Source organism: Cydia pomonella, chromosome 17 (assembly GCF_033807575.1).
Source record: "Cydia pomonella isolate Wapato2018A chromosome 17, ilCydPomo1, whole genome shotgun sequence".
In the NCBI taxonomy this organism is placed as follows: domain Eukaryota; kingdom Metazoa; phylum Arthropoda; class Insecta; order Lepidoptera; family Tortricidae; genus Cydia; species Cydia pomonella.
Window position 1 is genome coordinate 10,814,868 of NC_084719.1, and position 24,624 is coordinate 10,839,491.

Genomic DNA, 24,624 nt, shown 5'->3' on the forward strand with positions numbered 1-24,624 from the left:
TTTTGGAGGTAGAGCGTGTTAGTTTATTGGGCAGTAAATTCTACCGGTTCTACCGATGCTTTGTCAAAATGAAAAGTTCGATACGGATCACAAAGGGTATCACTAGCCTAGAAATTGATGATTTTATCTGGATAGCAATAAAATAGGAAGTTTTTGTACAAAATTATGGCTGATTTGGTACATTTATAGGATAATTTCGACCTCTTACAAAATTTACCAAAAGCATTTTTATCCTCTGGCCTTCCCTTTAAATGGTCTCCCATTTCATTTTATTTTTAATCTTCATATTGAAAAATCAAAATTGCATTTTTACATGTGGACGGCTAGAGACTCATAATAAAGGAACGTAGATATTACTTGCATTTGTAGTTTAATAAATTATTAGAGACCAATTAAGTATTCCAAATAAAATTGTAAGTAAGTAAATATTCTTTATTGTGTACCATACATTTAAAAATAGACAGGAAATGAAAAAACGCGTAAAAGTTAGGTAACAACAGGCGGTCTTATCGCTAAGAAGCGATCTCTTCCAGACAACCTTTGGGTAGCAGGAAACTATGAACTTACAACATTGCTCACGTTTATAAACCTGATAAAAGTCATCACTAAATAATGTGGTATGCTGATATTATCTTAATCCATTATTTCAAACTATTTTACTAAATATATGGTTCTAACATATTAGTTGCCGGTATTTTAAGAAATCGGTAATCTTATTAACAGGGTGTTTTACGTAGCAAATATGTTTTCCAATGTGTTAGCACCTTATATAAGAAAATACAGCTGAAATTATTTTTATAAAACCATGTATTTTTATAACTTACAAGAAACACGATGTAAAATAATGGGAGATATCTTGCTTACATGAATATTCGCTCGTTTTGGTTGCGGAGCGTAAGCTAAATTGAGCAGCTTTGCCCCTACGTGATTCAATATGCCTTTATATGAAACATCACTTACTTTTAAAGAGGCATATAGATCACTTCAATTCTTAGAACATTGTATTCGCTTAGAACAGCGCGTTAGAACTTCGCTTTAAAATTTGTTTTATAAAAGAAATTTCACTCAGGCTCTTTTATCAAATGTGAATAAATTTCTCACGGGAATTAACATTGTATTAGGGTACAAGTAGAACTGACATCCACGTAATGCTAACATAAGCACTAGCAGATTTTATTTGTGTAAAAAAAAAAGACTGACGTAACTACGAGATACCTGTATCTTTATGAAAGGAATCAAATATGATCAAACTTCTCCAAACTCGTATGGGGTTGGGTCAACATGGTCAGCTTCCGATCCGATCATCGCCAAATATCTTAACAATATTGAATCCTTATCCGATTGACATTAGCATACAAAATCTTAACTGATTTGGAGAATGGGCAGGCAAAAATAAGATCTTAAAATAAATTAGATTGGAGTTCATTGAAACTCTTGTAAAGATATTCTGTACAAAATGTAGCCGTTTTTATTGCTCTTATTTGTAAGCTGCAAGAAGGTATATATTATTAAGTATTTAAAAGTTATCGCGATTTTCGATGTGATCCCTTTCTAGGTGCCAGACTTGCAAAATATATTTACTCACATAGGCCAATTCGAGTTTTAGTTATTTAATCTGTTTTCGATATGATACTCATCAGTCAGAAACAGATCGAATAAATAAAACTCGAATTGGCCGGACAAAGGCATTGCTTAACTCGCTCCGACTACAGAAACTTTAGGCGGTTAGCATCCTTGTGCTCAAAGTTTTAAAGTTCATAATAAAATATGTTGCATGACTTTGGTGGAGCGTTTAGTAATTTGCTTAAATGATATGAAAGTTTCTCGTTTAGTTCAAAATGTATTGCGTTTTATTTGGGAGAGTCGTGAATTTATAGCGTTTTACATTTCAAGTGTGTATCTTTACACAAGACGTTTCTAATGCTAGGATTCAAAAACAAGAACAATGGGACGGGGTATTTTTAAAAGGCTTCATATTATTTGAAAAATCACTTAGGAAATATTAGGGTCCAGTTGGTTTGATGCATAAATACGGATTAAGTCCACTTCCCATTTTGGAATGTTCGCTTTTCAATCTCGCTTGCTATTAAATTAATTGAAATGTGAGCCGTAAACTTGACATTTCTTTACGACAAAGTAATAACGGGGGCCGTTTGACGAGAAGGTTTGGAGAGGCATTATATGACGAGTAAATTTAAACCGATTTTTTACATTCAAATATACTAGATGTAACAAAAATAATGGGGATCTGTTTAAAAGCGTATTTGGTATCGTGTTATGATTAGGAATAAAAAACCGGGCAAGTGCGAGTCGGACTCGCGCACGAAGGGTTCCGTACCATTATTTATAAAAATGGCAAAAAAAATATGTTTGTTGTATGAGAGCCCCCCCCCCCCCCCCCTTAAATATTTATTTTATTCTGTTTTTAGTATTTGTTGTTATAGCGGCAACAGAAATAACATCATCTGTGAAAATTTCAACTGTCTAGCTATCACGGTTCATGAGATACAGCCTGGTGACAGACGGACGGACGGACAGCGAAGTCTCAGTAATAGGGTCCCGTTTGACCCTTTGGGTACGGAACCCTTAAAAGTAGAAAAAATATTCCACCTTTATACGAAGGGTTGGCCGACTTGAACAACCTGCAAAAAAAATTTTACGCATCAAAAAAATGTTTGTTGTAGTAATCAAAACAAGATACCGAATATGCCATTTAAGATCCTCACTATTTTTGTTCCAGCATGTATATATAAGTAGCTACATTTAACTAAGGATATTTTTATTGTATATTCATCAAATTACAGTGTCAAAGTTTTTACTCTGTTGAAAATTTTCCATTCAAATGAACCTTAACCCTAAAATAACAGTCCCTATTTTCATGACTATAATTAATTAAAAGAATAACATCTCTATTTACAGCGACGATTTTATCAAGTGAACAATATATCTCATTAATCAAACTCAACCTTGCCTAAGCGTGTCAGTCTGCAAAAGTATAAAACAAACGCTCATCAATTGAAAAAACCAACAAAAGTCCGTTTATCAAACTGACCCAATTCGGCAACGCATTCATCCACAATCCTAAACACGTCAACATAATACCACGCCATCTATCAAAAGAGGTCGTAATCGCAAGGGCGATTCGTGCGTGATAACGCGGCTACATTGCATCTGGCCCTTGCCCTATGAATACAATTCTCTGTTACGAGTGCGACCGATATAACTCACAAGAGCGGCGTGGTCCATAAGACGAAGCGTAAATTTTAGCAAATTAAATTTTCTTTTCTGTTTTATCATTCTTTATTTACGCTAGCGGTTTTTAAGCGGTCTCATACCAAAAACGAAATATCGTAACAAAAAGAAGCATGTCGATGTTTTAATAGAAAAACAGATTTCAAATAAACTGAAAAATTTCCAAGTTTGGAAATTACATGACTTTGTAGTTTTCACGAATTGTGGTGACTATTTGGGTACATCATAACAGCAAGAATGAAATTACATGATCATAGAGTTTAAAGTACAGTAACAGTACCATTATAGTATTGCAAAACCTTAAAAACAATTTATTTTCTTGACAAACGCTATCATTTTAACTCAAAAAAAGATTTATTCTAAGCAGCATTACTTATTCTACTGTCCCGATAACCTTGTCGTAAAACCAAGATTTGCAAATACGATCATTTATTACACAGCCCCTAGACCAGAAAGCAATCTCATTTTAGGAATAGGAATAAAAAGACAAATAAAACTGGCCTGAAGGGAATCAGTTAGTAAACTTCTTAGTAAAATGACGGTCTAACGAAAAGATTCCATCCACAAAATCAAAAGCAGATTTTTCCTAAACTCGGGTAAATAAGCAACTTGCGAAAATTATGAAAGGAATTTAATACAAATCATATTGGATGTTGACCAGGCAAACGCAGGATCTTAACGTAAACGTAAAGATACCCAACTATTTTAGGGCCAGGAGACATGTCACATATGCCTCTTCACAACAATGTTCGAGAGAGAGAGACGGATAGGTACAAATTTGTCATCTCGATTCTCGACAGTTGCTCGCAGTATGAACACTTCTATTTGAACTCGTGTTTCGAGTGGTCGCCGGCGACCAGCAGTCACTTGTGCGTTGCCACTACGAAGCGAGTCGCCGAGTCACCAGTGCGACCGGCGACTAAGTGCGTAAATGCCTATATAAACTATAGAAAATCACAGTCGCCGTCGACTGAATTACAGTGCGTAATAGCTCTTAGGCGCTCAATCTCCATCCCCACCCGAGGATGGGGGAAAACCTATACAAATTTAATATAGAAGACATGTTGAGCTTACTCAACTATAAAGTAAAAGTAGCTGTAGGATACATTACCATTGAATTATTGGTACTGCGAGAAAAAAAAATACTGACTACATCTATTTCGAATATAATTAATTGTAATATATCTTGAAGGTATATTCAATCAATTAACCACACACAATCAATTAAACACAATTAACCCAATAAGGATTGCACAACTGGGCACAATAACTGTTGTACGGCACTTTTACAATATTTCTCATTAAAAGCATTCGACGATGAACACAAACTTTAATTTAACTTTTTGCAAAGGTTGCATGAGCATTCTCAACAGGAATCAAAGAACAAAACTTGTACCTGCACAAAGGAACAATCTGAGTTTAGTTTCTTTGTTAAATATTCAATGCAAAATAACAACATGAATAATATCTAGAACGATGCATCATTTAAAACTGTTGAAGACTTTTGTTTTTAAAAAGTGCAAATGAACGTTAAAAACTTAAAAAATGTTTCTTTTATCGTTTTATTTTCTAGTAAGTTTAAAAATGAGCATAATCACAAAGGTACTTCCCTTTTTGTTATGCCTGATGAGCCGGCTATATTTATTGCAATGAAATGATATGGATTAAAACAATCAAAATAAATATAAAAGAAAAAATCAGACAACAGTCTTTTATACAAATAAATAATATGAAGTCTCTTGACAAATCGTTTTGTTTACAGACTTTTCCGCAATATAGCAAATAATTGAAAACAAAACTTTTAAGTAAACGTTAGGCCTCAAAACTTATTTGTCCACTTTATAATCCAAACAATCCCAGAGCCTTTGAAAATAGCGCTTGCCTCAGAGAAAGTACTTTAAAGTCTGCAAACAAACTCAAAAAATGAGCCTGCGGTCACAAATTTTCTATAAAGGACAGTCGTGTTTCTGTTACAAAGGAAGTCAGGTTTTTTTGTTAAAATAATATTTATTTAATTAAAATCGTGCCACAGGCGAGACGTGACATGGCATTTTATAAAAATAAGGTTTTTAACCTAAAAAAGACTCCAGGCTGCCATTTTTCGCTAATTTGGATTCTTTTTTTTTTCAGTATATAAAAACAGAAATATTTATTCGTAAGCACAAACAGAGCCCTTCGGCCGCGTACGCAACCAGAGCTTCGTAACCAGATGCGATCGAAAACTATTTCTGCCTTGTACGAAACCGGTTGCGATCAAAAACTAATTTCGTCTTACCCGTAACCAGTTACGATCGAACACTTCTCGTTCTTATACGAAACCAATGTCTCGGCCATCTAGCTATAGGTTTTTTTTTCAAATATTTTGTCATGATACTCATGATAATTTCTTATCCTCAATGTCAGTGCTCCATGTCTCTTAAGCCAGTGTCTTTTAAGGAACAAGGTTACATTGTATTTGCCAACAAAGTATTTGAATATTATCAACTGGTACAATTTTTGTGTTCTGATTTTTGACTAGATATATAACGTGTACAGTACTTATACTGTATAACAAGGTGTATAAATATAATCTTAGCTGACTTTATCAACGGTCGAAAGGTTTCGTACAACAAAGAAAAGTGTTCGATCGTAACTGATAACTAGTAAGACGGAATTAGTTTTTGATCGCAACCAGTTTCGTACAAGGCAGAAATAGTTTTCGATCGCATCTGGTTACGAAGCTCTGGTTGCGTACGCGGCCGAAGGGAACAGAGAAAATAAATTTATACAAAAAAAAAAAACATTGTAAACATATAGTGCCGCGATATGGTCTCTTTAGTATGATGCTCACGGCTTCCAGCGCTGACCTTTCGATGAGACCATCAAATGAAAAAAATCACGACAGGTAACAAAATTAATCAGCAAAAGTGAAAAAAAAAATGGAATAAACAGAGATTCATTTACTTTATTATGGAGTAAATTAGATAAACACATAAAGTATACAAAAAAAAATAAGAAAACAAAGGAAACATAAATATATAATTTAGACTATAAAATTCAGTCTACATAAATCAGCTGTCTTATATCAGATCAAACTTATTTTGGCCTTGCATTACGCCTGCCCTTGCAACTTGCAGTTTGGCTACATGGCCTTAAAATGACAAACAACAAGACAGGATGGTTTCTAAGAACATAAAATCAATCATCTCACTTAAAATACAAATCATTCTTATCTTATAACATTTGACTCCTCTACAGATAGTCAATGAAAGGCGAAAACCACCATTAGTAACAATCAGTAGTAGGAAAAACACGTATCAGAAAAAAAATTACCATGGCAATGTAAATGGAACATAACCTTGTGACAAGCAGGTATGTAAGTGTAAGTGAAAGCAGAAACTACAGGCAGCTTGTATCGAATCTACAGGTTTTTTGGTTAAGTTGGTTGCTGAGCTTGTACTGTTTAAGCTTAGGCTTAAAACTATAATTACTTTGCAGGTTTCTCACTGGCGGTGGAATGTTATTCCAGCATTTGGAAGCAATATAACGGAAACTACTTTGGAAAGCGGCCGAAGCGTGGCGTGGCGTGGTGGTACCAGTTGAATTCCACGTTCACTGGGATCGCCGAACCCACTGCAAAATAACTTATTTAAAAATACAAGTTTCATTTTTATGCCTTTAACACTAGATTATTAGATTGTTAATTTATTTGTGCTTCGAAATAAATATATTGGTAAAAATGGATAGTAAACAAACATCAGGCTTTAAAATTGGCTGTAAATAGTAACATGACAATAAAGGCAAATAATTAATATTTTTTTCAATAAGTAAGTAGCATAATCGGTACAAAGTGAATACTTATAAATTATTACTGTTAATCAAATATCCTTTCGAATTATAAAAGTACCAAACTTATTTTACATAATAATGAGATTTTCAGTTTATCGTCATACGAATTGTATGACTGAAAGCATTTATATTAAGTGGGTAGTTTTTTAAAGATTACGCTCTCTATCTAATACGTTTAATTTCCTAGCAATTGTAAAATAAAAACAAAGAAAGAAGAGGAAAGTCTATCCGATCAAGCTTAATCCAGTAGCTCTAACTCCTTTGCCAATAAACAGTGCACCGTATCTGACTCGGCTTTAGCTTAACCGAGCAATATATTTCACAATCTCCTATCTAACTGAAAATATTCACAGAAAATACGACCTTATGCTGACGCCACGAAACTTGAGTTCTCATTAAAGGGAAAATTTACGAATAAACATGTATAACTTAATACTTGAAATACAGTTGGAAATATCTAAGTACTTTTCTATTTTCACTGATTGTTAGTGCAGTTAGGCTAATGAAGCTTTTAATGCAAATAGAATGGGAGTAAATCTGGTAGAGACTTTGATTCAAAAATAAACTCCACTAATTACTATATTTTCAACCGACTGAGAGGTCTAATTTTAAATAGTAGGTGATTTTGGGGTCATGATCCCGAATGATAAAAATGGATGTGTAATGCTTAATATACTTATAAAAAACTCTCATACTATATCATATCAACTATCATGTTATAATGCCATTTGATATAACATTATATGTTACAATGTAATTTTGATTATACGTTTCTTTTGTTACATTGTCATTTCATCTAAACTATCATTGATATAATGCCTATTGTAATATAATTTTAAAAAGTAGTATATAGATATATTTTATAATGACTTTTGTTATATTGTATTTTTGTATAACGTAATATTTTATATAATTTTATGAAGTATAAATACATATTTTGTCATATTTAATTTAATGATTACGTAAATATTTACATAATTTTTAAAACAAGTAGTACTCAGGCCGTATAACTAAGTACAGATTATTATCCCACCTAACCCAACCTAACCTAATTTTTCAAAGTTTTTGATTATGCGGGGGCTACAGTTCAAACCTAACCTAATCCACATTTTTGCGAGGTATTTTATTCTGCGGGAGGTCGAAGCTCTAACCTAACCTAACCCTCCTTTTGCTAGGTAGTTGGGTCCAAATTCATTTCGTTGTCTTGTTTCTGAATAATCTGTCACGCTTATATCTATGTCTTCTATCAAATAAATAAAAAAGTTGAGTCCTATCTTTCTAGCTATAGATTATATTTTACATGAAAAATTATAAAAATTAATTTCATCTCATACAAAAAGCTGCATTCCGTCACCATTTTTTGGGGGCAAAAAATAAGATAACCAATATAATTTTGACCCAGTTATCCGTTTGTGCGGAGTCGCAGTTCTAACCTAACCTAACCCATTTATGTCATGCAGTCATTATGCCACACAAATAATTATGTCATGTCACTGGTTAGAATAGAACAAATAATATACTTTGTAATAATTATGGCAAAGTATATTAGACGAAGTGTGAATATACATTATGACCATTATACCAACAATAACATTATTTTTGCCGTTAATTAGGTATTACCGGTAGTATGCCATTTATTACATTATTCAAAAAACCGATATATCAAACTATAATATATGAAGAGTAATTATAAAAAAATGGATGTAGAACAAGGTCTCCCATGGTACTAATATGAAAATCGTTACAAGCCTGGGAACATACGTTTCGTCCACTTCGGGGCCTTATTTCCCAGCAATATTTCGTTTTCTAACATAATCAACTGTTGATATACTTAACAATATTATTCTCTCAAGACACAGTTATCCGGGATTCATCTGTAAACTTCGAACTAAAACTTGACCCAACACAGATTAGCTCTGGTCGACTTTTAAAAAGTTCGATAGATTAAAAAAGAAAAAGTCATTCGCTAACTCGAGTTTCAGTTTGTAACTTTCTTCGCCTTACATGCGCTCCGACTGACTTTGAAAATAGTATTTACAATGCATTTATGCCACATTGCGACAGAAAATATCACTTATTCGCGCGAGTTTGTAAATATATTATTGACCGTGCAAAGGGAAGCTCACTGTTTCAGCTTGAGCGAAAATGCTTTTGTATTTTGCGGGTGTTCTATCTGGGATTTAAGTTTTTGGATTTTTTCTTCAAAATAGCGGAGCCATAGGGGTTTGCGAGGTTCACAGCTCACAGTGCCACAGAAAATAGCACTTTTTTGCTAGAGTTTGTAAATATCCAATAACTTCTCGGTGTGCCAGTAGTTATACAATATTATTATTCTATTATGAAGGTTTCTGAGCTTTCAATGAATTATTGAATTTGAATTGAAATGGCAGGAATAGAATTCAAATACAGTAAACGACGTTCAAACTGCTCTAACGCCTCGCGGCCAGTGAAATTAGACGAACTGCAAAACCAATTAGGGAGATTGCGGGCGTCCAGATTGAGGGCGTCCAGCACTGCCCGCAAAGTCAGAAATCAACGTTTGTGTGCTCATGAAATTATTAATCTGGAGCGGTATCCTGATTGAACAAATTGTTAATGTTATGATATTGTTATGATATGATCTTCACACCGTTCGCATCGCAGCACGCTTCACGCGCACCGATATCATTACCTTAACCTTATTTAAAATGTAAGTATCGTCTGTCTAGATGATGAAGAAAGCTCATATTTCCAGCATCCTCCGGCACTTTTATAAGGCAAATTGGCTTTAGCTCAAGACTGAACCTTTTCAATATTTGGTTTGAAAAAGACCGATGCTAAAAGCTTCGAGCTATTTAGATTTGAAAGTTGAGTATTGATAAATTCTTCTTTAAGATAGCTTGTGAGCTCCGTACTTTGTTGTAGACACAGAGTATTGCTCGTAACGAAAAGTTCAGTATTGAAAATGTTGTATTTTGTACCACCATACGTTTTTTAACATACTTCAAGATTCGAAAATGGGGAGGTTCTCAATTCGGTTATTTATATATTTTTTAAGTGTTTGTTACCTTAGAGTCATTCCGTCATTTTTCAACAGAAAAAAAAATATTTACGAATTGCCCCCAATTTTGACAAAATCCGGTACTGATGATGAGATCCATGAGGAATCGAGGGAACATCTAAATAACATCTTATAGGCATACCTAGTACCTAACCTACCTAATGTAATTTTTGTATTTTCATCATCAAATCAAGCATTTAAATTCAAAAAAGTTATATTTGGTAAACTGGAACTGCTGATAAAGATCAGCGAGCCTAGCCAAGATAACATTAGTTTACATAAAACGAAACAAAACGCTATTGTCTCTCTTTCACTCTTCTAATTAGTGCGATAGAGAAAGATAGCGTCGATCGTTTCGTGTCTCTGCGAACGATTGGCATCTTGGCTAGGCCCAAAAATGGAATGTCTCAACTCAACGACACGTATTTCATGTTTGGCGATCTATTTTCTCTGTTAAGTTTGATCAGCAAGTTAAGTGCACATTTTTTATCAAGGCCGTGTTCTGATGACGGAATCCATGAGGAATTGAGGGAACTCCTGAAATCTTATAAGCATGCTTTTATTTTCGTGATAAAATCAAGAATTTGCATAAACAGTGCTATTTAGCGAAATGAAATTGCAGGTAAAGAGAAGAATGAGACTCTTCCACGATAAGCGTTAGCCTTGCCGTGCCTTAGGGCTAATTTCAAGGATAATTATGAGATGCACTGTGGGCGTAAAAAATATTGGCATTTCAAACCATTTTGTGAAGTCGGTGTGTTTCTGTTGTAAATATTATTTATTACAAATTGTTTTTTATTGAAAACTTGCCTAAGAAAAATATTAAACATTATTTTTTGTCCAAATAAAATGTTTCAATAAAAGAGGCCTTAGCCTCAATTTATTATTAATATTCATAGAAGATTTTAAAACTTTAAAAGCTCCATTGTAACTATATTAACAGATCAGTATAAAATGTTAAAATAACAAATAGTATGTGTTATGGTCGAAGTGATGAAGATACCTCAAAATAAGAAAATATATAATAAAAGATTCGCTTGTAACGTAATAGGTAGGAACTAAGATTGTTTTAATTTCAGTTTTATAACTGGTTTTGTTTCAATTTGAATGTCTTTGAATGATGTAATTTAAGCACTTTCGAGTATTTTCACTGCTTTCCCGGAAGTTTTAATGCGTCATTAGAGAGGTACTTTAAGAAACATTCAAGCGGTTAATGTGTTTATTTAATATTAACCAGGAATTACCAGAACATCTACCAGAGGATTTGTTCGTATCTAATATAGCTACTTAAATGTAACATCAAACACTTGTTAACTGTGTAGCATAACGGTGCTCGTTTATTATAATACCTTATATAATACTTTAATATATACGAAACGAAGCGAAAAGAAACGTGAAGAACGTGCAAGGGTAATACGGGAGGCTTTTAATATGAGGTGCTAGCGTCGAATGGCAAAGATAAGTTGGACTGGACAAGAATAGATAAGGCAAGTTGACGGTACCCCGGCTGTGAATATCGTCCCGACCATCATGAACAAGGGAACCGATCTTCCAAGGAAACTATGGGGCCGCTTAAATTGCCTAAGAACCGGGCACGGACGATGAAACTTCCCCCGGCATAAGTTGGATTGGAGAGCCTCCGTTATGCGACTACGGGGCATCGAGGACCAGACCATGGAGCCCGGATGATCTACTAGACCTGATTCCCCGTTCACATCTATTTCAGTAGCAATCCAGTCCAGTGACTGAAACCAGTACTATATATATTGGTTGATTGATGTGTAGTTTAGATTTAAAGTACCTGGGCGACCGAGCTTTGCTCGGTTATAACTATTTCTTGTAATATGGTGGTGTATAGGTGATAATCTTAACTACATTTTTTTACTAAATTGAACTTGTCTAAAACAATAAAAATTAAAATATTATATATAAACTTGAACATATATAAAAAAAAAAAGTTAGTCACCGGGCGAGATTCGAACCCGTAACACTCGTTTCTAGCCGTCCGCGTCTTAACCCGCTGGACCAGACGGACAGTGGCCTGCAACACGAAATTAGCGACCATATTCGGCGTCGAAAGAAAAACGCATGAAAACTCGAAAACACGCGTTTTCCCCAACATAAGACTAATCTAGATCGATTGTTTACCCCCAAAACCCCCATATACCAAATTTCAGCGAAATCGTTAGAGCCGTTTCCGAGATCCCTGAAATATATATATATATATATATATATATATATATATATACAAGAATTGCTCGTTTATAGGTATAAGATATATAATTACATATAGATCGTATATGATCGACGTGAACGACGACGACGTTTTGACTCATATTGTAATGTTATTAAAGGTGGATGACACGAATTATAATTGTTATAACGTTATATGCAACATCTTTAAGATCAAGTGCATGTGAGTGCGTTAAAAAGAAAAAAAGAAAATTTTATACTTCATCCAAGACTAATATGGTCTTGGATAAAAGTAGGTTTTCTCCTGCTTGGCTTTGAACGAAAGCTAAAGTTATTGGCATCAGCGGCGGTAGATTGCCTCCAGAACAATCTGTTCGCAAATCGTACCTTGGGCATGCATAATTGCTTACCCTTAGCTAAAACAAGCAATTAGTAAGTAAATTTTTTTTTGTTTTATTTTCAATGTGTATTGATGTCAGATTACTTAAATTGAACTTAAATAAATCCAAACAGCGGAGCTTGTTGAGCAGCACGTGTTTCTTGTTTGAATCCGGCCAGCAAATTAAATTCGGAGTTAGCTTAACTAACCTCTCGTTAAAGGAGCAAACCAAGACAAGGCTGATTCTACATGTAGTTTATACAGTCTAATGAATGACTAACCCTTTGATTGGATTGATGTTCTGGTTATCAATAAAACATAAGTGGCTACGTGTATGAGTTGGTACTTAAGACATAAGAAGAATGCTTAAGTAATGCCCTTACATATTGTTGTGTTTACAACAATAGGTATACTGCAGGCTGCAGTGCGTATTCAATTTTGCAGTTGTGTGTATTTAATATGTAAATTTGTGATTGATCATTTATGCTAAATCTTCAGTGGACTGTCAGTGAACTTCACGGCTTATAAAACAAAAAAAAAACAAATATGAATGTCTATCTAAACAGTTGATTGAGAGCGCCATCAAGTGAAATAATATTAAAACCTTCTGCGTAAAACGCTCTCTGCCGTTTATCTTTGTCAGAGCGATCTTAGGGGTAACCGGCGCTTTCTCTATCAAAAGATGCCAATGCTGTCGCGTAGATGGCGTTATTCTTAAAACTGAGCCGAGCTGTTCGTAAAAATAATAAATATTCGTAAATATTCAGTTGTTTCGTAAAAAATATATTTTGATGTTTGTTAATGAAACATATTAAAGACCAAACACAACGAATATATTTTGTAAATATGTTTTATTCGATAATTAACAAAAAATGTATTGTTTTGAACTATACACGATCGATTTATTCTAAATTTAGTATGGCTTTACTCTTAAATAAAAAGCAACATATTGGCAACAAACTTACTGTTAAATGTGGACAAGACTCGCTGCATTATTACCAGAAAACTAACTTCTGCTCAGTAATTTCGCCTCATCTACTATATTTGTTTCAGTTCTGGTGTATTGCATTTGTTACTTAGGTATTTTCGTTATTAAGCGGCGTTTTTGTACATTGTGTATAAATTGTAGACTACGCACATAACCACGATATGTATAAACTATCAGGACCTTAAAGTATAGAATCTTCTCTGATACTTTTTAACATTAAATTGAAGGGTAATGATTTTTCACAAGTACATTCCTTTACCTCGTTAATCTCTTCCTAAATAGATGTTCCTATTATAGTAAGCAATGTTGCTTAAACTTGTTCTTGTTTTCTATAAACTGCCGTAGTTTATGAGCAATCTGATAAACAATTAATTGTCCACCAACTGACCACAGTAATAATGGTCCGATTCATTTATGAAGGTACCGTCATAAGTTTGGAGCAAATTTCAAACAATCAACGCGGAAAGCGGCGAAGTAAGCCAAAACAAAAGACGACGTCCAAAACAATCAGTCTTTACTCGATAACCACTGAGCCTGGATCGTTATTTGATACCTGAAAGTAAATGAGTAACTAGATACCTCCATCATATTTTCTTGGGAATAAGTATTTAGAAAGATATTTGTTGATAAGGGAAGAAATGTCAAGTGCGTTACGGTGACGTGGAATGCGGCATAAACGTAAACATGAATAAGTTTATACTTTGTGCTGTGCTGGCTTTCTACGCTGCATCTACTGTGCAGGTAAGATAAATATTTACTTCTTAAGGGAGAAAAATATTTAAAAGAAAGTATGATTTTAGCGAGGAAAAATCGTAGTAGAATTCTAGTTGGTAAATAATGATTCAATACCGTATGAAAGGAATCCCAATTTCACGTGCTTGGACCACTTAGGCACACTATTGTTAGTAAAATTGTGTCGGAATACATTTCATGACTCAACACAAATGTTAAGCAAAGTTACTTGAATTATACTTAGATATTTGTGCTTCTAAAAGAGGACAAATGTTTTGAACAAAATGTTTCAAAAGCTTGTAAGCAGTTTTCTTTTGAAATCATTGTTGTGAGTTAGAACTAATTTCAAATGCTTAAGCCTTGGCACGAATACTCGAGACTTTTGTAACACAAAATTCGTCAAAGAAAATATAATTGCAATATTAATACTTTTTAATTAACAAGTTACTTTTTAGCTTTATTTGACGTTCATAAGCGCATTTTAATACGAGTATGCCTACTTGAATAATAAACTTTCTTTATCTTAGCTTTAACATAAAAACAAGCTAAATCTTATCGAGTCTCAAAAACTTGTATCATTACGATGCGGGCCGTTAAGACTCGAAATTAGTGCTAGCTTCGAAATGCTATTTATTAGTAATGTATGTATTTCCTTATGTATAATGATATAACTATTTTTCAGTCTGGAGACTTCCAGGAGAACTTAGTAAATGGCTACCGAGCGCTTATCGCAGACATTCAGATGCGAACACAAAAGTCAAGAGAAGATATGGATACGCTGGTGTCGCAAATAAAACTACTCATGAAGAACGAAGCCGACAAGGCGATCAACTACATGACTGTTTATTTGGAACAAATATCGTTGTATTTTCAAGTATGTTTAAGATTAAACTATGTATATTTCCCAGTTTTAGAATGTCATTGTATAGAAAGAAATTAATTCATTTATTTGCATCCTCTAGCAATATATATTTATAGCAATAAATATATATTGCTAGAGGATGTTTGTAGCAATATATATTTTTGACGACCGGTTTGGCCTAGTAGATAGTGACCCCGGGTTTTAATCCTGGTAAGGGCATTTATTCGTGTGATGAGCATGGATATTTGTTCCTGAGTCATTGGTGTTTTCTATGTCTTTAATTATTTATAAATATCTATATATTATAATATATATATCCTTGCCTAAGTACCATCAACACAAGCCTTATTGAGCTTACTGTGGGACTTAGTCAATTTGTATAGTAATGTCCTATAATATTTATTCAATAAACCGGCCAAGAGCATGTCGGGCCACGCTCAGTGTAGGGTTCCGTAGTTACTCTTCCGTCACAATAAGCTAAACTCGAGCTTAAAGTATAGTAAATTGTTAACCAAGGGATGAAACGGTACCTTTCACCTGAGTTAAACAAATAGGCAAATTTGCATAATCAGTACCTAATTAAAATAAGTCTTTTTACTATGAAGGGAAAACTTTTTGCGATAACTCAAAAACAGCTAAACTAATCATGTCCGCTATAGTTTTCATTTAATGTCTTTCTTAAGCTCTACTTCCACGATTTTTTTCATATTTTTTGGACCTATGGTTCAAAAGTTAGAGGGGGGGGACACATTTTTTTTTTCTTTCGGAGCGATTATCTCCGAATATATTCACTTTATCACAAAATGTTTCTTGAAACCCCCTATTAGTTTTGAAAGACCTTTCCAACGATACCCCACACTCTAGGGTTGAAGCGAAAAAAAAAATTCACCTTCACTTTACGTGTAGGGGAGGTACCCTAAAAAAAATTAAATTTTTAGATTTTATTGTACGACTTTCTCGGCTTTATTGATTTATATATCCGTGCCAAATTTCAGCTTTCTAGCACTAACGACCACGGAGCAAAGCCTCGGACAGACAGACAGACAGACAGACAGACAGACAGACAGACAGACAGACAGACGGACATGGCGAAACTATAAGGGTTCCGTTTTATGCCATTTGGCTACGGAACCCTAAAAAGGGCATATGTGTTGAAACCCATTCAGATCGTGATATGATAATATGTCATATGATACTCAGATATAAGATATATTTCGATACTCAGAGAACTTCATTTATTTAATTTATCATCAGCCTTGCGTATTTTCGGGTTTTTTCCACGGCTCAAGGGAGCCTGGGGTCCAATATGCTTTATTTTAATTTTAACGTCGTAGGGAAGTAGTGTGAAGTAAATAAGTATTATATTTTTAAGGTAATCATACACGATCGGAAACCTCGGAACGGCACATATTGTAAAGAAACTATCGTCAAGCTACTGGGAGAAAATCTACAACTTGCCGATGAAAATGTCACATTATGCCTCGCTCTAGGTTACCAGCGAGTCCAGCGGTTACCAGGTGAGAAGTTTTGTTTCAAACACATTAAGATTTTCCGTACTGAACATAACCGCTAAGGTTAAATTAAACTCTAGCGTATTACTATCATATTGTTTTTCTTCACAATCAGTGCAAAGTTATCTATGGGTTTTATATTTAAAATTGAATACCCATTACGGTACTGCCTCTCTGCCAAAATGTCTCCCCTTTGTGCCTCAAATATTACAAAAATATTTATATAATAACTAAACAAATTCTACCTTGTTAGATACGTATAGAACCACATTTTATCTTACAAAATGAAAGTGGATATTACAAAAATAAATCTACAACCCACACGAATACTACTACCGGAACTGTAGCGTGCTATTTCTTTCCAGCGCAAATACATTTTAAATTTGCTCGCGCATTTTTACTCCAAACAACGTGAGACTAAGGATATTTTGTTTGTTTTCCACCCGCTTGTAGTTTCCGGTAAACGCATCAACCTGCGCCATATTATTTGAACTTCACCTGGTTTGTTTATAGTTCCGAACAGTTCCGCTGCCAAGACTGAATTTCAAAACAAATAATATCCTATTATAATGTGTCACGAACGTTAATTCAGTATTGAAACTAGTTTATTGTTCTGGAATAAATATTCCAAGAGTTGTATGGATATGTTTAGACATGTTCATGATTGCTGACGCTTTGTCAAGCTCATAATAAATTGAATCCCTTATTTTAAATTATTGTAAACAGTCAATATAATATCCAAAACCTGACAATATAATATCCACTCACGTGCTTGATCTTATTCAGTGACTTCTATTATTATAATAAAATAAGGGTGATAGCTGGTAACTACACCTACCAAAAGCATGAGAGTGGATATGAAAGTAGATATGACCAGAGTTTAAATTATCACAATAAGACGTATCACTATGAAATAATAAGTATGGAAATACTTAAATTCGTTTTTAATTTTAATGTATGCATTTTTCAAATATTTCAGAAAAACTACAAGTACACTTTGAAACGTTAGAAAACTTAAAAAAATATTCGGCATCGAAATTATTTGAGTGCCAGAAGCAACAACAAGTTGGTGGCAACTGTTCCCATGAGAGCCAAGATCTGGAGCGGACTGTGGTAAGTATTATCAAAATCTTCTTTTATAGATAGATATTATTTTTCTATATATGAGATCTTAAATAAGAAGCCACTAAATATCAATAAACTCCAAAGGTCTTATGTGAGTAAAATTAAGTAGGTCAGTAGTTTATTTCATGTTTCTCCTACTTTGAAGAATATACTTAGATATTTCATAAAAACTAAGATATCAATCAATAATTATTATAAACCCATAACCAAAACCCTTAAAAACGATATAAATAATGCAAATTTCATTCAGACCAGCTCATTGTCTCCAAAGACAATTAAGTTTCAAAACTCAAACAAAAAAGTTTCCAAAACAAAGTGTATGTTAGTAATCAAGAGAGGAAATTAGCAAGCGTGATTGACTTGTAAAGTCAAAGTATGAGGCATTTCACGCAGAGTAAACATGCGGACTTGATTGCTTTGTGTAAGAACGGTTTGAAATATCAACATTCATAGCGGCTGAATTTCTGCGTCTACTCAGCATTCTGACAGCCAGTGTAATATATCAAAAACGCGAGTCTCGAAGCATCGAGTAAATTGGTGTTGAAGGTTGGTATATTTTACACTAGCGGTAAAATAATTTACGTAAAGTCAGTTCAAATTAAACGATGAAGTTGGGTATTCAAAATATAAGAAATCAATGCAAAAGTTTCTAATTACGACCCGCTGTTTTTGAAAAAATGATAGTACGGTAGTTTACTAAATGTCGTAAGTCTTCGAAAGACAACAATCGATACAACAACTTACGGTAACCGATAGCAGCTTTTGAAAATTAAATAATCTATATGTGCCTAATACAAAAAAAACCTACTAAAATACTTTGTGAATCGGTATCGTCTTGGGTCATTCTATTCATATCTGTCAAGTTTTTTAATTCGACCCATTCTGCTTTCGTCACCCTTCATTCGTAGTTCGTTGGTGGTCTTTATCATCTTTGGTCATATTAGTTATTTGTCTTTTTCATATTCCAGCTCATTTGGTTTTCGTTAACATTTTCTTTGGGCATGTTCGATGTTAGTCTGTTTCTTTTTTAAGTCTCATTTGTTATTCGTCATATCGTTTTTGGCATTTTTTCTTATTTGGTCTCTTTTGAAATTGATCTCATTATTTGTTGGTCATATTCTCTATTTTTCCCGGTCAATATTCGTCGCATACGCTATTCGACTTTATCTTTAGTTTACGCGACTAGAGAAAGAAAAATGACGAAGAATGAAATGCTTACTATACGATAGTCAGGGAGTTTCCACTTCTTCGTTCGGGCAATATACTTCCAATTATAAAGGTTTTTTGTAGTTGTGTCGAAATTTTATATTGTATATGTGTAACATACTCAAATATAACAGAAACCGGAAGCTTCCACCATTTTACACTGTTCGCTTCATATGAAGTGCCCCAGTAACAGGATTCTGGCTCACCATCCACAACACACTTGAATCTATATCCACAGTCATCTTCTACGACACCTACGGGAGGAAAGGATGGTGAAATTTTCAACCCGACACCACACGGGGAAAAGACAAACAACAAATATGAAATATGATAATGATGATGATATAAGCGCTGGTGGCCTAGCGGTCAGAGCGTGCGACTTTCAATCCGGAGGTCGCGGGTTTAAACCCCGGCTCGTACCAATTCGAGTTTTTCGGAACTTATGTACGAAATATCATTCGGTATTTACCAGTCGCTTTTCGGTGAAGGAAAACATCGTGAAGAAACCGGACTAATCCCAACAAGGCCTAGTTTTACCCTATGGGTTGGAAGATCAGATAGCAGTCGCTTTTGTAAAAACTAGTGCCTACGCTAAATCTTGGGATTAATTGTCAAGCGGACCCCAGGCTCCTATGAGTCGTGGCAATGTGCCGGGACAACGCTAGGAAGAAGAAGATGATGATAGACAAAGGCTACCAGCGAAAGTGACGAATAAAGAAAAGACGACGAATGCAGAATGAAACAAATTGAGAACTTGTAAAAAATTGAATGGGATCAACAACGCACGTCTTGAAAAAAAAATACGAATAACGAATGAGACTAAAAAGAGATAGACTAACATCGAACATGCCCAAAGAAAACGTAGACGAAGACCGAAATGAGCCAGAATGAGATAAATCAATCAACAAATATTGACCAAAGATGACAAAGTCTACCAACGAAAGCTATGAATGAGTGACGAAATCAGAATGGGTCAAATTTAAATAAGAACTTCACAAAAATGAATAAAACGACGCAAGACGATACCTGAAATCAGTGATAAAACCAGTTTTCCAAAGTCTAACGGCCCTATTCGAACTTTAAATAACGTCGAATATTAGGTCTAGATACGATATGAATCGGATTTGTCAGTGTCAAAAGTGACGGTTTTGTTTACGGAAAAACGTAGACCGAATATTTGACGTATTTTAAAGTTCAAATCGGGTTGTCAGTCTGTCATCTAATATTAATTTTCTTATACTGCCGATGCCGGCATACACGCCAATCTAATTTAGCTCTCGCTTCACTTTAAAGGTCTTCCTATAGCGGAAATATTTATGTAGACAATTCTTAACTAATTTATCAGTAAATTAACAGACCTAGTAGGTATACACTGAATTATAAGTTATGTTCATTGTAAATGTTTTTACGTCTTATAAAAAATAGGACATTATTTTAACAAATTGTTGAGTCCTACAGTAAACTCAGTAAGGCCTGGGGCTGTGGGTACTAAGACAACAGTATATATAACATATAAATATTTATAAATAGTATAAATACTTATATTCATAGAAAACACCCATGACTCAAGAAAAAATATCCGTGCTCATCACACGAATAAATGCACGTACCAGGATTTGAACCCGGTACCATCGGTTTCATAGGCAGAGTCACTACCCACTTGGCCAGGTCGACAAAATATCAAATGCCACAGCCAAAGCAAATAAGCTAAGTAATTGTTATAGGGTATGATTTTCTGGTGTCTGGGGACAATTAACTAAAAGCAGCACAATACCGGCTTCGTCATAAATTCATAATAATAATGTAATTTAAGCCTGCCTTAACAGGGTGCGTAGTCAAGATAACAATCTTTGATAAAAAAAAGTCAATCGAAACCTAAAGAATGTGTTAAAATATTCACGAGACTTTTTGTAGCATTTGTCATCTCAACACATTTTTTCTTTTCGTTTGGCATCTGTTGATGTACAATTGTTATCTTGGCTAGGCCCCCGATGTCTCTGACATTGCCGTGCTACAAACGACACTCAACGCATACTACGATGGCCTCTTGCTCGGCGATTCTATTCACACTCATCACGCTATTGCACTTTATAAAAACCGTTACATTTAAACGACGAATTTATTCTGTTTTCCGCGTTAAGTTCAGCACAAACATCACTGTGAGTTAAACATATAGAATATATAAACAATGAATAACAAGACCGCCTGTAGGCTTCCTTCACATTAGAAGTACCTAAATTCAATATTAGCAGCTTCTGGAAGGTTAATCAAACGCTTCAACGCACTTTAAGTAAATGGTTGACGTCACTTGGGCTTGAAATTACTGTCAATAATAATTAGGAGAATGTGGCCCTGAGTTTTACACGTGTCATTGTAATTAGATGGGCCATATTATATTAGATTGCAAATTTTCGTCTCGACATGGTTTGGTGAATGAAACACGAGGTTATACGATATTAAAAAACGAACCAATACCCGGGTGTCTGAAATAAGCCGTAGAAATGGGTCGATAGAGTATTACTCCTATATACGAGCCATGAATGCATTAGTGACATATCGAGTTTGCATTAAATTCTTAAATTGGATGTAGCAGATAAGAGACGGGTGTAGGAATTTTGGTAGAAGTCAAAAGGGCGCTGGACGAGATCAGCAATCAACCGAGTATAGATATGATCAAAAAAATTTAGTTAAGAAGGTGTTCGATCTGTTTATTTTCTTTTGATCTATTAGTGTCAAAAGTGACGTATTTGGTAGAAGAAATATAAAAGACCTATAACTGTGGATGAAACATATTTCAGAATAAGGTCCCTTCTGTGGAAAAAAAAAATGAAAGTTAACGTACCAGGTACAATTATATCGTGTTTTTCTTATTTGAGTCTCTTAACTCAGCGATGTCTACAGGAAAGATGCTAACGAGCTAATCATACGATAAAATGTGTATGACCCATGTAGTTGTAATAAAGTCAGTAACGACATGGCTTTTCGCTGTTACGGTAATTTTAATGATGATAAAAATGACAATCATCAATATAATATTAAATAGCCACAAGCTCGATTTTATTTTACATGCATAAATAAAATATATCATATATTTTCCTTACAGTTCCTCTACGAAACATCGCCGTTTCCGGTAGTGATGGCGGAGATAGGCATACACGGCTTCAAAGAGGTATCGGATCTGAGTGTTTGCCTGAAAGACATAATCTCCCGGATGATGACGCACTCGGTTAAGGTGATCGGCGACTTCAATAGGTGCATCCACAACATAGAAATGCCGAAACTGAAGTACTTATTAAAATTCATGAAAAAATATGCTTAAAAGGTAAAATATGTAGATTAGCTTTAGTAGTACGAATATGATGCTTGATAACAGAAAAACAGAAATAAGAAAATTTCTGCTTATGTACATTATAAGTGATGATTGCCGTTTAAGCGCAAATACCGCTCATTTCATTTATGATATTCAACCTAACGGAATCTAACTATAATCTTTAAGCGACGGAAATGAATCCAATTTTACAAAAAGCTTTGTAATAGAAAATAAGAAACTGCTGCAATATCTATATGATGAGGGATTCAAGTGTCCGTCCCTAAAATCTATCAAAAGGGCAAAGGGAAATTGGATATGATTGTTGTGTACGAGTACAAATTGAATGAACTAACTGTCAAACAAGTTGTATGTTGGATTATTTTGAACCTTGTTACATTAAATACGGAATTTACAAGACATTGGCCATATTTTTATCTATAGGACTACGCTTTACATTTTGGGGAGTCCTTCACAGTTAGTTAAAAAAAACCCGACTATAACAGCGATATTCTTAAATGACCTCTGGTTAACCTGGTGGCTTTGCAATTTTATTTACGAAATGTCAGTTGACAGTGTAGAGTGTAGACGATGATATCAAGTAGGAATAAATGAAGCAAGTAGTAATAAAATGAAGGTACATGTTACCCACCATAAGGTCCAGGCAGACAAGAAAAAATCTAAAATTTGGGAGTGAAATTGGAACCTCTGGTGTAGGAATAGTTGATTTTATTTAGTTTGAAAATTGAAAGAAATTAAACAAATTCAACTTTGTTCTGTTTGAATACGATTTAAAATTCATAACACTTAAAAAGTACTATACATATACGTAAGACCGTAAGTCTTACGAGGTTAAGGTTCGCGCCTAGAATTTATATTTAAATAAGTATATTTGGGATATTTCTAAAGGGATGAAGCTCAAGTTGTAAAATAATTAGTCTTAAAATAAATCTGTGTTTAATTTCTTGGGGATGACAGAGCCTAACATCAACCTACACTGCTTTTATTATTTTGGTAAACTTCTATTTTTACACGTCTAGACAGCCACGCTTTAGCCAATTTTCCGTGCCACTGGACTTCTAATGATGGAGCGGTGTCACTTTTTTAACAAAATTATGAATAAGTACTTAGGTTTATTTATACAAGTTCTAACAAAAATAGAAGGGATCCGTTTCAGGGCATAATCGATATCTTGTTCTGGTTAGGAATAAGTAAAAGGATTTTTTTTTTTTGCGAATTTGTTTTATCCTTTGCAACGTTAACCGACTTGGACCTGCTGTATATAAAAAAAATATATTAGCGTCACTAAAAAAATCTTCCACTTTTTACTCATCAAAACACGATACCAAATATACGCTTAAACGGGTCTCCACTAGTTTTGATCCGCCCTGTATTTAAGCTTTGGCGTGCAACAGTATAATAGCGTAGAAAATATTACGAATAATTAAAGGTAGGTAAATAAAAATAGCCGTTACAGTCTATAATTCGCTTCTTATTAAAAACCTACAAGATTATTATGCTCTATATAACGACTAACAAACTATACAAAAAATAAATTAAATTATCTTTACTAATACGAGTATAAACAAAGACGAGAGGCAAATTTTTCACTTAACATGATAAAATGGAGCTCTGTATTTCACCTTATATGTATGTATTTCAGAACGAAGTGCCTACTGCATCCTACAATAAGTTCTGCGTACTCATTTTAAATGTAAATGGAACTATTTTAATAAAAATGCACTTGAAAATGCATGACTTTCCGCTCTGCCTAATGCATCTAGTTCTCTATGCATTGCTATCGATTCTATTTGTACAATCAAGGTTTATTTACATAGTAAAAATATGGAATTTATTCAATAAAAATAACTCTATTTTACACCACACTTTGGTTTCCGATCTATATTTCTACTGGAGTATTCGTGTCGTGATATTTATGTAAGATATCAACTGTATATATTTCAACTGTATGAATATAAAATATACTCCTCAATTACACCCTATTATTCGTAAGATACTCATAATAAAACAATAAGTCAATACCTACTTATCGTTTTATGTATATCTTACGCATAACTATATAACACGTAAATATTACCATGGTGCACAAATCATTGCATAAATAGTACAGAACGTAAATCAATTTCATATAAGTGTTAATCGATAGTTAATCATATCAGTAAGTTGTTATAAGCAGCAGA

At 34.1% G+C, this 24,624-nt stretch overlaps 2 protein-coding genes and 1 long non-coding RNA gene across 4 annotated transcripts in view; 2 read left to right on the plus strand and 1 right to left on the minus strand.

The window, feature by feature from the left end:
* The window catches only part of LOC133526958 (protein unc-13 homolog B), a 330,171-nt gene that overhangs the window by 194,600 nt on the left and 110,947 nt on the right, over positions 1-24,624 (minus strand). The gene's annotated exons all lie outside the window — the stretch shown is intronic.
* On the plus strand, positions 6,115-6,913 carry LOC133527222 (uncharacterized). The gene is made up of 2 exons (XR_009800840.1): positions 6,115-6,603; positions 6,730-6,913. It is a non-coding gene; the product is annotated as an uncharacterized LOC133527222 (long non-coding RNA).
* LOC133526960 (uncharacterized) lies at positions 13,214-22,843 on the plus strand. The gene is made up of 5 exons (XM_061863824.1): positions 13,214-14,421; positions 15,095-15,286; positions 16,647-16,791; positions 17,765-17,898; positions 22,220-22,843. The coding sequence occupies exons 1-5, from the start codon at positions 14,365-14,367 to the stop codon at positions 22,433-22,435; spliced, it is 744 nt and encodes a 247-aa protein (XP_061719808.1). The 5' UTR covers positions 13,214-14,364; the 3' UTR covers positions 22,436-22,843.